Genomic DNA, 16,597 nt, shown 5'->3' with positions numbered 1-16,597 from the left:
TGGTGCCGACTCGGCCCCTCCTTCCCCCTCCACCGTCCCCCTCCCTCCCTCCTCAACCTCCCCTCTCCTTCCCCCTCCACTCACCCCTCACCTCGTGCCTAAGGCGAGGAGCGGCGGCGGCAGCCATCGGGGCACGGAGTGGCCGGCGGGATACGAGGCCGGGGGTGGCGGGATGCGGCGACGAGAACCGGCGGATGGAGCGGCGACGATAGGATGCGGGCCGGCGGCAGCGGGATGCGAGCCAGCGGTGGCAGGATGCGGGGCTGGGGGCAGCGGGATGTAGGCTTGCCGGCAGCCGGCGGGATGAGGGGCCGGGGGGAGGGTGGCGGCGGGGGAAGGCCGGCGGGGGCCGGGCTAGGGGAGTTCGGCGAGAGGGGGAGGCGGGACGGGGGGACGCCGGGTGAGGATTTTTTTTTAATTTTTTAATACCCCTTTAGTACCGGTTATTTCAACCGGTACTAAAGGAATAGTACCGAACTAGTAGTACCGGTTGCAAAACCAGTACTAGGAGGTACCTAACCGGTACTGAAGGCTATTTCCCTAGTAGTGACACCGGAAAGATGTGTGGTTTCATAATTCCATTTGACTAAATACATACTCCATCTGTTACAAATTGTATCCAAAATACAATTATCCAAAAGAAAATGATGACGAGACCATTTTTGTATACTTGCATGCAGGTGTCACTGTGGGTATTTTTAGCACAGTTGTTGTTCTACTTGCCACATGGTTGACGTCGAAGCATAAAGAGCTGAAAGCAAAGAAGAGAGAACTGGAAGCACTTGAAAGAAAAAATGGAAGCGAGGAACTTCAAAACGTTAAAACTCTAACGCTTTTCACAAAGGAGGAACTTGACAAAATAACTGACGACTACTCAAGTCCTCTTGGTCATGGAGGCTTTGGCAAAGTTCATAAAGGGATTCTTCCCGACAAGACAGAGGTTGCGGTTAAAGCCTCAATTAAGGTAACTGAATATACACGGGATGAATTTGTGAGGGAAGTAGGGATCCAATCTAGGATGATGCACAGAAACATTCTCAGGCTCTTGGGTTGTTGCTTGCGCGTCGATGTTCCATTGCTGGTGTACGAGTATGCTGCTAAAGGAAGCCTCGAAGACATTCTCCACGGCAAAGAAAATCAGCAACTTGAGCCACTAACACTAAGATCGCGTTTGGACATTGCAATTGGGTCTGGTCAAGGTTTAGCATACATGCACTCATACACAGAAAATGGCATTCAGCATGCCGATGTCAAACCAGGCAACATACTCCTGGATCGTGGGCTCATTCCAAAAATATCAGATTTTGGGTTATCAAAGATTTTTATGGCGGGTAAAGATTATACCATGAATGTCATAGGGTGCTTGCCTTACATGGATCCAGTGTACAAAGAGACAGGGCGGCTAACTCCAAAAAGTGATGTGTATAGCTTCGGGGTTGTTCTGTTGGAGCTAATTTCTAGAAAGCCCGTTGGATACGGTGAAAGTAGCCTCGTTAAGCAGTTTAAAAGAGTTTATGAGCAAGATAAGAGTGGAAGGGTGCTGTTTGATAAGGATATTGCAACAGAAGAAGATATTCCTATCCTCGACGAAATTGGCAGACTAGCAATGGAGTGTTTGGAAGAAAAGGTTGAAGAGCGACCAGCTATGGTGAGTGTAGCAAGTGCGCTTGTGATGCTCAAAGATTCCTGGGGAAAACAATGACAAAGGTTCACCTCGACGTCAAGCAATTAGTGTTGGACTTTTAGCACTTTGGTACATGTGGAACACTACCAAATCCCTGTTTGGGTTGTATCTTTGGTATTGTCAAGATATGCAATAATTTGGTTTTAATTTCTCGCAGCTTGATAGTTATGGATGTAAATGGTAATGTGCCATTATTGATTACTCCCTCCCTACTATAAATAAATATTGTTTGTTTAGCCTTCAAAACTTATCCCACAAATAGTGTACATATAAGTTTCAGATAATCCAACAAAGGTCCTCATAATACCTTCTAGTTCAGTTAACGAATCGATCATTTACTCCCATCATTGATGCTCAAACCAGACTCACTAAATAAGGAAGGCTAATAGGTCTGACAATTACTGCAAGCATGCATGCATGATTAATTATACTCGGTAATCCATCCGATTAAGAAGAGTTATTAGGGGTACTTTGGAATTTTTGCATTGCTACTATCTTGTCTAAAATTTTCTAAACGAATAGTTTCTATGGAGAGTGTCCTTTTAGAAATTTTAGACATAATATTAGTGGTGAGAAATATCCATGTTACACCTAATAACTACTAATTGTGATTGAAAATCATGCTGTCCTTTTAGTTTTCTGGATCCTAAATAAATGCATGTGCATTTGAACCAGAGAAATAACATCAATTCATCATTTGATTGGTTCCACACGCCTCTCCATATACATTTTTTATTGGTGTGAGTGTTGCTTTAATTAGATGAGGTTTACTAGGAGGTAAAAAGACACTATTTGCGAGACAAAGGAAGTAGAGGTTATCAAATCCACTCTAGCCTTCTCTCATTTTTCTTCCACTACTAGAAATATGAGCATTCGTCCTTCATGTTAGTAACGGATGACTTTTCGTCCGGTACTAACGCGCGAAATTAGTACCGGGTAGAAATTTTTGGTCCTCAAAGGCCTTTTAGTACAGGGCAATAACACCAGCACCCCGTGAAGTATCATTTAGTACCAGTCAGTAACACCAACCATTTAGTATCGGGTGGTGTTATTGACCGGTACTAAAGGCCTCTCCACGGGTTACTTCAAAAGAAAAGTATATTTACCTCAATTACATGTGTGGTGTACGTGAGATGGTAAGGAAGGTTCGCACGAGGTTTGAGATCGTGGGATCGAATCCCATGGATCGCGCACATGCATATTACGAGTGAAATTCACGTGACTTGTGACTCGCGTGTGCATGGACCTCCCGTCTATTCGTCAATTTTTTCTTTATTTTTGAACATAAAGACGTTTAGTACCGGTCAGTAACACCGACCGATACTAAATGGCGCATTTAGTACCAGCATTTTTAACCGGTACTAAATGGTGTGTCATTTAGTACCGAACAAGCCATACAGGTCAGGTGCGGGGTTAATGACCAGTACTAAATGTCGAATCTCCAGTAGTGTTCGTACAGTGCATATAAATGGCCTAATACACTCTTGATCATTAGACAGCTGCGGCCGGACTTCTATTATTAGTTTAGTTCCTTGCTTGAATATTTATGTTTCTTTCGTACTTCCTTTCTCTTTTTCTCTTAGGCAATAACATAATACTAATATGCCGTGGCAGTTTACAAAGTACCAGTTCATTCCTTGCTCTGTTGTCCCTTCATCTCTTCGTAAAAGTTTGCTAACATACATACTAATCTTCGTAGCCCTTCTGCAAATTTAAGAAGCTGCATAGGGCCGGGCATAGCTTTGCCTTCCTCCAAGGTTCCAAGCTGTGGTTCTGTTCATTCCTGTGAGGGAAGGTAGTTCGGGTGAATGAGTAGTCATCTCGTCCATCGGGCGTCAGAAATTAGCGCTGTACAACCTAAGGCCCAGCCGGGGGAGGACGTCGCCGATATTAGGGTGCGTTCGGTAGAGCTCTCAGAACTGATTCTATACTGAACCATCAGTAGCTCTGTCAAACAGTTTTATGGAGAGAAATGATTCTCTGTTGATTCTGTGAAGTGATTCTCTGAAATGAACTAAGAGGTTAGGAGATGAAAAAAGTAGCTTCTTCTGATTCTATGAAATGATTCTTCATCCTGATTTTAAAAGTTTATGCTGGAGAACGTAAGAGAATCACATTCAGCCACACAATCACTTCTCTCATAGAATAAGCTCCTATAGAGAATCAGAATCAGATGGAGCTCTACCCAACAGACCAACCACGTCCACATCCGCATAGAGGTCTGGAGAGTTAGCCAAAGTTCGTTTTCCATTTTTGTTTCTCTAATTCTTGTGAAACCCTTGTAACGGTGGAGGGTTACTGCCTTACTGGTGCTCGTTTGCCATTAGCTATGGCGGCAGCCCCGCCTTGCCTACAGCATATTGAAGGGTGTTAAACATTTACAAAAACTAATGCTAAAGTTGAAAAAACTAGTTCTATAATTATGTGAAAATACTGAAATAAAATACTCAATTTTTGAATTTTTGAAATTAAAATATCATATGGGGTCCTGTTTTGTTCCTGTAACAATAATAAATAATGATTCAAACGGTTCTCCAGAGGAAAACACATTTTATGTTTTGAAATCAATAACAAAAAACCTCCGACAGATCACTATGGCACCACCCTGCCGCCAGGCGTTCGCTCACGACCGATGCCGCACTGTCGCACACGGGGCCTCATGTCAGCCGTCCGCTGTCCCTTTCACGAATCTTGATGCTGACCGTGACCGTTGTGGTCTTGTGGAGGCCAAAGGATGATCGTGACCTAGGGTAAAGCTGAACTCATCAACTCGTCGTATTGCGTTGAAACGGGATGAGCAGAAAAGCAATAAGCCCATTCAGCCCAGCCCACAGGAGAAGAGAAACCTACATTCCAAGCCCACTAAACCCAGCGAGCCCATCTCCTCCACTAGGGGCTAGTATTAGTACGCGGCCAGCCGCCAGAGGCGGGTCGGAGTTGAGCACTTGAGTTCCCCTTCTCCTACCCCTCACCTCCCGATCGCCGCCGCCACACAGCCTCCCCAACCCCAAGCACCCCCAGCTCCCCGTCTCCCGGATCGGCGCCGCCATGGTTTCGGAGGCCAGCAAGAAGAAGGCCGCCCAGAAGAAGGCCGCCGCGGCCGCCAAGAGGGGAGGCAAGGCAGCGGCGGCGTCCTCGTCCTCGTCTTCTTCCTCCGCGGCCGCGGCCGCGGAGAAGGCGGCGAACGGCGTCGCGGCGCTCAAGCTCTCCGACCGCACCTGCACCGGGGTCCTCGCGTCCCACCCGCTCTCCCGCGATATCCACGTGAGCGTCCCCTTCCGACCGAACCCTCTTCCCTCTTGTTCTTTCGTGATTCGCGGTCCGAATCTAATCCCCTTTGAGCTAACCCTAGACACGGGAACACCTGGCGCTTAATTTTTTTTCTTGTTCGTTCCGCCGCATGCTTGGTTGGGATTGGGCGGGTTGAAATCGCTAACGGCTTCGATCGATTTCCGGAGATCCATTATGCCCTGTTTGGTTCCATGGTAAACCGATCTGTCTGCTGGAGTGGTGTTGATATATGCAACGGCCTGTCACTAGTCTTTGGCTTCGTTTGATTAGAATATTATTCGTTTTGTTTGATATATGAATCCGCGAATATGGTGATTGGGAAAAGTTTTCAGGGGTTGTGAATAAAAAAATGGAAGTTCGTTTTAGTTAGCAAGGATAGGTAAATAAAGTGAAATCAACAAGGCCTTCAGTAGGGTTTCCTATATCATTGGAGATGCTTATTGGATAAACAGAGTAGGCTCCCGCTCCCCTATTGTGTTTATGCTGGCCACTTCTCTTTTAGGAGAAGGGAGTGATCTGCTGCTTATATATATCTTGTATTGTTTTTTTCTGGTTTTGCTCCAACTTCTGCTTGGAGTCTCTAGCATGACCATTGATCATTGCCGTTCTATACTGTGCTCACTTAAGGAATGGATGTGCAGGTACAATGATCAATTAGTTACTTCGTTAGGTGTATATAGGTTTTACTGGACTGTCATGAGCGTTTGTTCCATATAAATTTCAAAGTTCGGCTAGGATGTAGATAGCAATAACAGGACACAGATTAGTGGCTTCTTTCATGTGACATGTGTCTTGTGCTATAATATAAGGTGGTGAAAGTGCCCTTTATCTTCATTTAAGTGAAACTCTTTTGTTTAAATATTTGTCTGCGGCATTTCCTATTGGTCAATTCATTTAAAATTCTGCTCACTGATTAGTGATTTCCTATTTGCTGAATATATGGTTTGAATGTTGCAGATAGAGTCTCTTTCATTAACATTCCATGGGCATGACCTTATTGTGGATTCTGAGTTGGAGCTCAACTATGGGAGGTATAAACACATTTCAATCATTTGTTCTCATTCACAGTTACGATGAGCCATGCTGTTAGAGCATGTCACTGATGCTTTTACCTGTTATTATCAGGCGATACGGGTTGCTTGGCTTGAATGGCTGTGGAAAATCTACTCTTCTCACAGCAATAGGCTGCAGAGAACTTCCTATCCCTGAACATATGGACATATACCATCTCAGCCATGAGATTGAGGCTTCAGATATGTCTGCACTACAAGCTGTTGTTAGTTGTGATGAAGAAAGAGTCCAGTTGGAAAAGGAAGCTGAAATTTTGGCTGCGCAGGTGAGCCCTTGAGATACAGAATAGTTCATACCTTTCTGCATATATCCTAACCAAGATCTCTTTTGACATTTAGGATGATGGTGGTGGTGAAGCTTTGGATCGTGTGTATGAGCGTCTAGATGCAATGGATGCCGCAACTGCAGAAAAGCGGGCTGCTGAAATATTATTTGGTTTGGGGTTTTCCAAACAGATGCAGGCAAAGAAAACTAAAGATTTCTCTGGTGGTTGGCGTATGAGAATTGCTTTGGCAAGGGCACTGTTCATGAATCCAACAATCCTTTTGCTTGATGAGCCAACAAACCATCTTGGTAAGTCTTGGAAAAACTTAAAATGAATGGAAATTGAATTAGAAATTCTTTGTGTGGTGGATAGTGAATCAGAACCCTGCTAACATTGAATTTTATTTACACAACTCGGAACTTCATGCATCATATATGCACATTTGCGTTGCCAGGCAACTTCAAGCATTGGTAGATGGATTCATTCTAACATAAGAGACCTTGTGCACTTCTCTAATGTTTTCTGTAATTCCTCCCAAATTTATTTATTTGTTGTGTATCCTGTCAAAATTAAGTTTCGGCTAGTCATGTGATTTTGTTCTTTTGTGGCTGTGCTAGCCACTTGTAGGGGAACATAGCAGTTTCTATTGCAATGAAACATTATAAAGTCCCTTGGATCTCCAAAAAAGGTCGTTCAAGAAAAAATTTCAGTCAATGCCTCATGAACTTACCTCTACTCTTTTGCAGATCTTGAGGCATGTGTCTGGTTGGAAGAGATGCTAAAGAATTTTGACCGTATACTTGTTGTCATATCACACTCTCAAGATTTTCTAAATGGAGTGTGCACAAACATCATCCATATGCAAAACAAGAAGCTCAAGTTATACACTGGTAATTATGATCAATATGTCCAAACCCGCTCTGAGCTTGAAGAGAATCAAATGAAGCAGTACAAGTGGGAGCAGGAACAGATTGCATCAATGAAGGAGTACATTGCCCGCTTTGGTCATGGTTCTGCGAAGCTTGCACGTCAGGCACAGAGCAAAGAGAAAACTCTTGCAAAGATGGAGCGTGGTGGTCTCACTGAGAAGGTTGTTAGGGACAAAGTACTTGTGTTCCGCTTTACAGATGTTGGCAAGCTTCCGCCACCAGTGCTGCAGTTTGTTGAAGTCAAGTTTGGATATACACCTGATAATCTCATATACAAGTGTCTTGACTTTGGTGTTGATCTTGACTCTAGAATTGCATTGGTTGGTCCCAATGGGGCAGGGAAGAGCACTCTTCTGAAGCTCATGACTGGTGATCTAGTTCCACTAGATGGCATGGTGAGGCGCCACAATCACCTCCGCATTGCGCAGTACCATCAGCATCTTGCAGAGAAGCTGGACCTGGACATGTCGGCTCTGGCTTACATGATGAAGGAATACCCTGGGACTGAAGAAGAGAAGATGAGATCTGCAGTCGGCAGGTTTGGCCTGTCAGGGAAGGCGCAGGTGATGCCGATGAAGAATCTCTCCGACGGGCAGAGGAGCCGTGTCATCTTTGCATGGCTGGCCTACAGGCAGCCACAACTGCTGCTGCTTGATGAGCCTACTAACCATCTTGATATTGAGACCATCGACTCCCTGGCAGAGGCGCTGAACGAGTGGGATGGTGGTTTGGTCCTGGTGAGCCATGACTTCCGGCTGATCAACCAGGTTGCTCAAGAGATCTGGGTGTGTGAGAACCAGGCAGTGACTAGGTGGGAAGGTGATATCATGGATTTCAAGGCACACTTGAAGAGCAAGGCTGGTCTATCCGATTAGAAAGCCTTTTATTTTTCTCTTCGGAGAATTATAGTCAACCATGAGCTTTTTAACTCTGTATCACGAAGTCCCAGTTTTCCAGTAGCAAATTACCAGAGTTTATGTTATTGTCCAGTAGCAAGTTATCGGAGTTTATGTTATTGTATCGGATTCCTTGTGACTTTCATCAGAACATGAGTATTTTATAGTACCTCAAATGCTATATATTTTTTGGAATGGTTTGTGTATCGTAAGTTTGTTGAGTTTATGTGTTGGAATTTCTCCAAGTTTGTGGATCCTATAGTAGACCACTGGTAATGCACGAGCACAAGGTTGAAGGTGTGGCTGCAAAATTATTCTTACAAACGCTCTTTATGAAATGTTCTCTACGGAAATGGCACTATGGCTGTTTCAAAAGTAGTATTTCATTCTGTTAGGATTTTTAAGTGGCATTTCTAGGTCATCAAGCGTAACCACTGCTATAGCTTGAGTGTTAGCATTATACCTGCGCCGAATACTGATTTTGGCTGGTGGGTTTCAGTGAACGCTGTGCCCATAGCTCAAATTGTGGTGCTTGCTATAGTGCTATTTCTTTTTTGTTTATGTCCATGAGTCTTGGGATATTCGAAATTGTCTTTCTATTTGAAATGGCCAAATGTCCCACGTGAGGTTGTTATGCAACTTTTGAAACAGGAATTTAAATTAAAACCCTACCTACCTCTAGTATATGAAAACTCAAAATGATTAGTTTTAGTGTAACTAAATTATATGAGGTTTAAAAGCGGGACGTTACGTGCATGCACATGATTTCCTCGCATGAAAATTTAGCAGTTCAAACATAGATCAAATGATGTAACTAATAAAAACAATAATGTCAAGGTTATTCACTACTATCTTTATTCCTCGCAAGAAAAAAAAAACACATATGCCTCGTCATATTCCACGCGTCCCCATTTGGTTGTCGAGACTCGAGAGGTAAGAAACTGGAAACACCAAAATTAGCTTGGTTTAGAAAAATTCTAGCCTTGAGTCAAATGTAATGTTAGAATTTTCCTCCGGCAGATCAAGATTTGATGGGGGTCATACTCCAAACAGCCCCTAGCCATATGTCGAGCTCCACCTGCATGCCACGCGCAACGGAGGAAAACCACGCGTTCTAGATTGATGGGCGCAGGATGCTCTGCCCTGCCGGCCACAAACGGGGACGCCGACGCACGCATACGACGCTGAAAGGGTGCCGCGTGAGCAGCGGGAAAAGAACCTTCTCGATGACAACGATCGCGTTGCACCCGGGGGACGCGACAGTAGCGGCTGTTTGGATATTTAATCTTTATCACATCGAATCGTTCCGATGCTAATTAGAAGGACTAAACATAAGCTAATTATAAAATTAATTGCAGAGGTTCTGGGCTAATTTACGAGACGAATCTATTAAGCCTAATTAATCCATAATTAGCAAATAGTTACTGTAGCACCACATTGTTAAATTATGGACTAATTAGGCTTAATAGATTCGTCCTGCGAATTAGCCTCCATCTGTGCAATTAGTTTTATAATTTATCTATATTTAATACTCTTAATTAGTATCCAAACACCCGATGTGTAGCCTCTGGAGCCAAACAGACCCTAAAACAGACGACTACGCTAACTACGCGGACGCAGCATGCGTTGCGCGAGCACCAGGGATTCATACGTATTCCCTTTGAATTCAAGAATTCCGACGACCCAAAGGCTCTCGCGTCATCTCCCTCAGGTGATGCGAGGGCGCACCCACCCCCACCGCAAAAGGGCCCTAGATCCCAATCCTAGCTCGGCCGCTGCTGCCACCACCGGCTGGCCGGCGATGGTGGCGCGCGACAGTGGCGACTAGCGGAGGCTCCAAGCGGCGCTGACACATTTCCTCTCGCTCTTCTTCTCCCTCCCACTCCTCCCCTCCGTTCCAAGATTCAAAGAAGTCAAGCACAAGCTACCCTTTCATCCCCACTCCGAGCAATCTACCATGGCCGGATCTGGCCTCACAGGTCCCGGATCTAGCCATTGGCAAGGGGATGGGGCTGCCATGGCCGGATCCATGGTGGGACTCAAATCCGGCTGCTATTGTGCTCGGCTTCCCCTCGGCGGTGGCGGGAGCGGCCTAGGCTTGGCAACTCCTACCTCGCTGGTCAGCCGCTAGTGTGTGGTTGGATGCGCTCGCACTGCAGCCCAACTCTCCCTGTAGGAGGGCACGCTGCGCCTAGCTGCTGGTGTGAGCCACCATAGGCTCAAGCTGCTAGGCGTGCCGTGTGTGGTGCCGGCGGTCGTGGTCCATCGTGGCTCGTCCGAGCCGTCCATAGCTATCATGGTGGGTTCTGGGTGAAAGTCCTGCCCGGCTCAAAGTCGGTGCCGGTGCGATGGTGTCTGGCGCGTTATATCTTCCTTGGAGGCGTCGTTGAAGAACTTGGTGCTCCCTTGTCTTGGGTTTCTTGGTGAAAACCTAAGGGCCTGTTTGGTTTGGCCTGCTAAACTTTAGAGGCTAAAAGTTGCTTTAGTGACTAAAACTTTAGGGGTTAAACTTTAGTCCACCTATTTGGATCCACGAGCTAAACAACATTTATTGTATTGAACAATGATCTATTTGCCCCTAATTATTGCTACCCCTCCCTTTTTCCCTCATCCTAGGCTTTTTGCCTCCTGCCACAATTTCCTGGCGCTTGGCGCCATTAGCTCCCAGGCGTCCCTCCCGCCATCTAGTTCCTAGCGCTTGGCGCCATAACCTCCCAGGCGCCATTAGCTTTCCTGGCGTCATTAGCTCCTGGTGCCATTAGTTTCCTGGCGCCCTTTGTTCCTCCTGGCGCTAGTTCATCCCTGAACATCGCTATTTCATTTTGGCTAGCCACGGTGCTAGCAGCCCTTTTTTTATTCAAATCAAATAATGTTCAAGAGTCCACAAATGTCATTGTTACAAAACAGTAGAGCTACAGCCTATTGAACAATCCATCAGCTATCCAATCCCAAAATTGCTTCATGTTCTAATCTTCATCCCGTGTTGGGTAGTACCTGCAATTGCTTGTGACGACAATGCTTCCGAAGGTGTGACATAGCTTTCATCATGATCCGCCCTCTCAAAGTTCACATCACCAAGTGCACTCTCTCTAATGAAATTATGAATTGCCATGCAAGCAATAATTATTTGACTTTGCTTTGCCATTGGATAAGCCGGTCATCATCAGAATTTGATGATGATGAAGAATGAGCCATCAGAATCTGTACAAACATAAAAATTGATCAGACTTCATGCCATCATTTAGTTCATACATGACATCAAATAATTCAAACATGAAATGGTTCACATATGACACCAAATATTTCAAACATGAAATGGTTCACACATGACACCAAATATTTCAAACATGAAATGATTCATACAGGACATCAAATATTTGAAACATGAAATGGTTCACACATGAAACCATATATTTCAAACATGAAATGGTTCATACAAAACATCAAACATTATTTTGGGCCGAGGCAACCACTTGTACTTCATTTGTTCATGATCAGGTACAGTAGCTTCATTTGTTCCTGGCACACTTAATTTGAAGCCATTTCAACCTAGCTTCATTTGTCTTTATGTTGGCAAAAATGGTTCGGTTGTATCTTGTGGCAAACAACTCGGTAGCCATGAAAATCTCTTCTGACTCATCTGTTGCTCCACATTCCCGTGCCAACATGAGGCTTTGTTGTATCTCATAATCCTCTCTTTCTTGAATCTTCCATCTTTCTTCCATTTCCATTTCCTTTTCCTTCCTCCTGTATTCCATCTCCATTTCCTTTTGCTTCCTCTTTTCTTCCATCTCCATTTCCTTTTGCTTCCTCTTTTCTACCATCTCCATTTCCCTTTGCTTCCTATTTTGTTCTATCTCCATTTCCTTTTGCTTCATCTTTAACTCCATCTTAACCCTCATGGTGTTTGTATCTTCGAAGCTGCCAGCTTGCATGGTGTCTATGAGGCCCTTGAATATGTTTAAAAATTGATTTTTACCCTTCTTTGATGGGCTTGATGTTGTATCTTTTGTGTTGGAACTCCTCTTTCGACTGCTATTACTCATCGGGCATGCATCTACATCATTTCCCTCTTCCTCTCCCTCAGCATACACCTCATCCTCAGCATACTCATCCTCATTGACACCTCAAGCTATGGTGGACGATGTTCCATCAACAATCACATTGTGGAACAGCTCATGCAAGTGATCAATATAGTGTGGTATGAATTTCTCAAATTTCTTGTACCCTACACTCTGAAATGCATACAAAAAATAGTAATCAGACCCTATGCACTTCACAAAAAATGGGAAAACAGCAATTTCCTGGAAAAAAGAACAGTACCTTACTATTCTCTTCCCACCACTTCTTAGAAGCTGATTGCACCATTAGGTTTTTTACCTAATCCTGATTGTGGCATGGCGAATTTGTAGAAAGCATATAGTTTCTTGCATTGTGTCCATCCGTTTCTGAATTGTTTGAGTTCATGGTTGAGGTTTGTCTATTCTTTGAATTTTTGTGCTATTTCCTTGTAACCTCTGGTACTCATGGTCCCACCTAGGCAATTCCCTAGCTGCAATTGCTCGACAGCTAGTTCACAAAAAAGACCAATGTTTTTTTTTGCTCCAACTAGCCTAGTCATACTTGTTCTAACACACAAAATGGGAAGATAAATAATCCACCATGAAACATCTTGCACATCTAGTCTAACATCAAGCCTAACAAACTATGCTAACATGAGCATGGAAAAAAAGTAGCACAGGATGCTTACAAAAGGATTGGAGCCCTCAGCTTCATCATCCAGCTCTTCATCACCCCACGTGTTTGTGAACGATGGAAAGGCGGTAGCACCGGTAGAGGATGCGCCATGTCCCATGCCACTGCCGGGAGAGAACCTCCCACGAACTGGTGGCCAGAGGGGAGGACTTCCACCTGTAGTTTACTGTAGAGCATTAGCTATTTCATAGTAGTAGTTGTTCCATATATACCCAGCTCGACAAATTCAACATGCTGCAACACATCAACAAGGTTCATGGAGAATACTAGACCAATTCTAGCTAATTGAACATTTATTTTGACACCCTATAGCAAGATCACTCTACCAAGCTGGTTAACCTAGCAGCTCTGCAGTTTAGAATTCAGAAAAGCTATCACTGACGATAACACATCAACACCATACTGCTACGTATCTTGCCATGCATATCAATCACATCATCAACATAATGAGCAATCAAGGGAGGATTTGAACCTGCGGGTGGCGAATGTGAAGCAGTCACACTTTTTCCGCAACCACGGTGAGAACCACGTGTAGCGACACTCCTTCCCCAGCCGATCTAAACACCACCATTGCTCGATCGGGGAGGTTGAAATGAGCCGAGTCTACCACCATCGCCACGCCATCTTCCACGATCCAGTAATCCCGAGTACTCATCGATGAAGGGGAATGCCTCATCCTGGGAGTTTAGATCAAGGTTCTCCATGCGAACCCTCCCAACCGAGACACTTGGAGCCGCTGGTGCATGCGATGGGAATTGGGACAGGAGCTCCAACTTGTTGAGGTTGGGGATGACAGTGGGATAAGGGAAGGACGGAGCCGCCGAGGATGAAGCCCCCTGCGAAAACCAATCATGGTAGCCGTCCATGGACACGGGGTGGCGGATGGAGCAGGAGGTGGTGGATGGGGATTGAACAGGGGTTGGCCGGATCCGAGGACAGCGCCGGCGGATGGAGCAAGGGGTGGCGAATATAGGGCGGCAGCGGTTGGAGCAAGGGGTGGCGGATGGGGATTGAACAGGGGGTGGTGGATCCGGGAGGGGGGCGTGCGGCGGCGTGGATCCGTGGGGGGGAGGAGAGGTGTCTGCCGGTGGGGATGAGCAGGGGGCGGCAGGATGGGTGAGCTGCGTGTGGTGGTGGGATGGCGCAGGAGCTAAGGCAGAGGGGAAAGGCGCACGGGCCGTGCAGATGTGGGGAAGGAGAACGGGGGGAAGAGAGAGGGGCAACAAGACAGTCATTGAATGAGGGCAGGTGGTGTAAAGTGCACCTTTTAGCCCCCATAAGCAACCCTTTGATGGCTTATGGGCTAAACTTTAGGGGCTAAAGTTTAGCTCCAATAAGCAAGAGTGTTTGACATTTTAGGGGCTAAAAGGGGCTAAAGTTAACTTTAGCCACCTCAAACCAAACAGGCCCTAAATTGAGTTTACGGATGAGCGATAGTGGCATCTTGGGATGTCGTTCCCTTCTTAAAAGCATCGTCTTTAGAGATCCCCTCACATTGGATGCCATTTAACCTGTAGGCAGTTCAAGCCTGCCATTGGTGCTCGAGCTCCCTCCTCCCTTGATGTTAGCACAAGTTGTTAGTTGGCCTGTGGTTGCCGCTGGTGTCTTTGCTCTGCCTACATCCAGGATCCTTGATTGCATTGTCTCATCAAATGCCAGGTTAGGGAGACCATGATCCCTTCTCTTGGATCTCCTCGTTCTCCTTTCGTCGGTCATTCCTCCTTTGAGGCTTCCTCCCTTTAATGGACATTGGCAGGTGTTGATTGGATCCCGGATAAGTTCCCCCAAAGATGATGTAATCAGGATTGTCATTTGTTGAACTCAATTCAATGCTTCACAGTCATTTGACTGTCGTCTGTCGAACTTGACAATACTTTACAGTCGCCCGTGGAATGGAAACCGTTGGAGTTCAGCCACTCAGTGGTGCCATTGGCTAGTGAACAACGGCATGCTCATGTCATAGGAGTAGCGGTTCTGGGATTCTTATTTTCTTTTATGTAATCTCTTCTCTCCCACTCTTGTGTACTCTTGAGACCTGTCAAGGTCACACTTGTATTGGTGCCATGCACCCTCCATTACCGGCTTGCCAGAATCAGTGGTAAATATATTTAGGTGGGGACTCTCGTGCCCCCCTGATTTCTAAAAAATAATTGTGAATTCTGTGAAAATTAAGTTTCTAATCCTAGAGAAAACCTGCAGTTTTAACTTTTAAAGGAGATTAATTAGGTTTAGAGGAACTAGCAACGCATAATAACCCTACCCCAATTGGTTAATAACACTAATTTTTAACACACCATTCCGGCTTCTGGGTTTGATCCTGGCTAAGTCCTTTTGTTTTTCTCCATATTTTTATCATGGTATCCCTACCTACCTGAGTTTGGTCTCCAAAATTTAGAAAAGGAAAAAAAAGAACTGACAGGGATTTGAATTGGTTAGGGAGATGTGGTTGTACTCGCTGCCAAAGTAGCCATCAAACCAAAAGTGTTGCATCATATATTCATATTTATGACTCATCAGTTTGACAATTTGTTTATGGCAGATGATATGACTATTGATAATATGATGATGCAGCTTTAATTACTTTGTCAATCTGGTGATTAATAGCCTAGTCTCGTATAGAAAGTCATAGCTGAAGTGTGTGCATCCTTATCACTTCCATGAGTGGCCAAAAATTGTACTTAGAATTGCCAATTCTTGAAAATCCATTTTTATACTTAATTCATACAAACTTGTCCTGTCGGGAAACAACGCCTCCGGATATTTCAATTAAGAAGGAACTCAACCTTCTACCGGCTGAGAAACCCCACGAACCCAACTTCACCATACAATTTGGATCCTGGTCGGTGGGAATCCGTGGGGTTCCCATATCCCTCAATCCCCTGAGCGATGTATAGGCAAACAGGAACATGTGGTCATCACAGTGAAGCTTGGAATATGGTCAGCTGAAGCTGCGATGGCATCATAGTGATGGAGAGACAGTGCTCAAAAAATAAGAAAATCTGAGCGACCGTAGAGCCATACACGCAGAGTGAGGTTGAGTGCCGAGTTGATGGATGATGGACATCCAGTAAGTCCAAGCGAAGGACAATGGAGGGCGTCACAAGACGCACACCATATGGAGTAGCCCCCGAGCATTGAAGCGATTAGTATAATCGGTCCAATGGTCAAAAAGGAAGAAAAAACTGATCCCAGAAGCAGGTCTTGTTGGCACAAAAATTGGATGGCAGACCCGATTCTTGCGTCGAGCACACGACCCAGGAGAATCTGCTTAACTCCTGTTCGGGTTATCACCCTGGTGCGGTTCACGCGGCGTGCCAGTCAATCTGACCTGTTGATTGACAAGGATGAATAGATGTCAGATTCCAGAGATCCGATCGGCTGGAGTTCCGATCTGCTCTAAAGAATGTATCGGCGGATTGGCCGATATAATGCAAGGATGACCGGCTATGAAGCAGCCGATAATCACGTAGCAAATGTAAAGGGGACTGCTAGAGCAACCTAAACAATGCTACAGAGACAACACTTGAAACAGATCTAATCAGCTGTATGACAACAAGTAACGTATTGATATGGCCAATAGTTCGTGCCTCAAGCTGAATAACTGGTGATAAAAGCTAAAATAACAGGCAAAACCTATAATTCTATCAAATATCAATAACTGGTGAATAAATCTAAACGAGACGACAGCGATGCACCCAAAGTCAAA

The 16,597-nt window shown here is 45.1% G+C and overlaps 2 protein-coding genes across 2 annotated transcripts in view; both read left to right on the top strand.

Annotated features, from left to right (window-relative positions):
• The window catches only part of LOC101785354 (wall-associated receptor kinase 2-like), a 17,185-nt gene extending 15,255 nt beyond the window's left edge, over window positions 1-1,930 (top strand). Inside the window, exon 3 of the mRNA XM_004962586.3 lies at window positions 681-1,930. Within this exon, the coding sequence (XP_004962643.1) occupies window positions 681-1,702 (1,022 nt within the window). The 3' untranslated portion in view covers window positions 1,703-1,930. The remainder of the gene's footprint in view (window positions 1-680) is intronic.
• A 2,690-nt stretch (window positions 1,931-4,620) lies between these two features.
• Window positions 4,621-8,348, top strand: LOC101784557 (ABC transporter F family member 1). The gene is made up of 5 exons (XM_004962584.3): window positions 4,621-4,948; window positions 5,933-6,006; window positions 6,101-6,311; window positions 6,385-6,619; window positions 7,058-8,348. Exons 1-5 carry the CDS (start codon window positions 4,733-4,735, stop codon window positions 8,113-8,115), a joined length of 1,794 nt encoding a protein of 597 aa, XP_004962641.1. The 5' UTR covers window positions 4,621-4,732; the 3' UTR covers window positions 8,116-8,348.
• The last annotated feature ends 8,249 nt before the right edge of the window (window positions 8,349-16,597 follow it).

Source organism: Setaria italica, chromosome III (genome assembly GCF_000263155.2).
Source record: "Setaria italica strain Yugu1 chromosome III, Setaria_italica_v2.0, whole genome shotgun sequence".
NCBI classification, from domain to species: domain Eukaryota; kingdom Viridiplantae; phylum Streptophyta; class Magnoliopsida; order Poales; family Poaceae; genus Setaria; species Setaria italica.
Note: the sequence above shows the minus strand (reverse complement) of the source record. Positions and strands in the feature narration are given on the sequence as shown.

Excerpts from the sequence above, each read along its gene's own strand:
- LOC101784557 (XM_004962584.3), top strand. The coding sequence starts at position 4,733 with ATGGTTTCGGAGGCCAGCAAGAAGAAGGCCGCCCAGAAGAAGGCCGCC. Across the intron at positions 6,007-6,100 it reads TTGGAGCTCAACTATGGGAG|GCGATACGGGTTGCTTGGCT; the intron begins GTATAAACACAT and ends TGTTATTATCAG. Across the intron at positions 6,312-6,384 it reads CTGAAATTTTGGCTGCGCAG|GATGATGGTGGTGGTGAAGC; the intron begins GTGAGCCCTTGA and ends TTTGACATTTAG.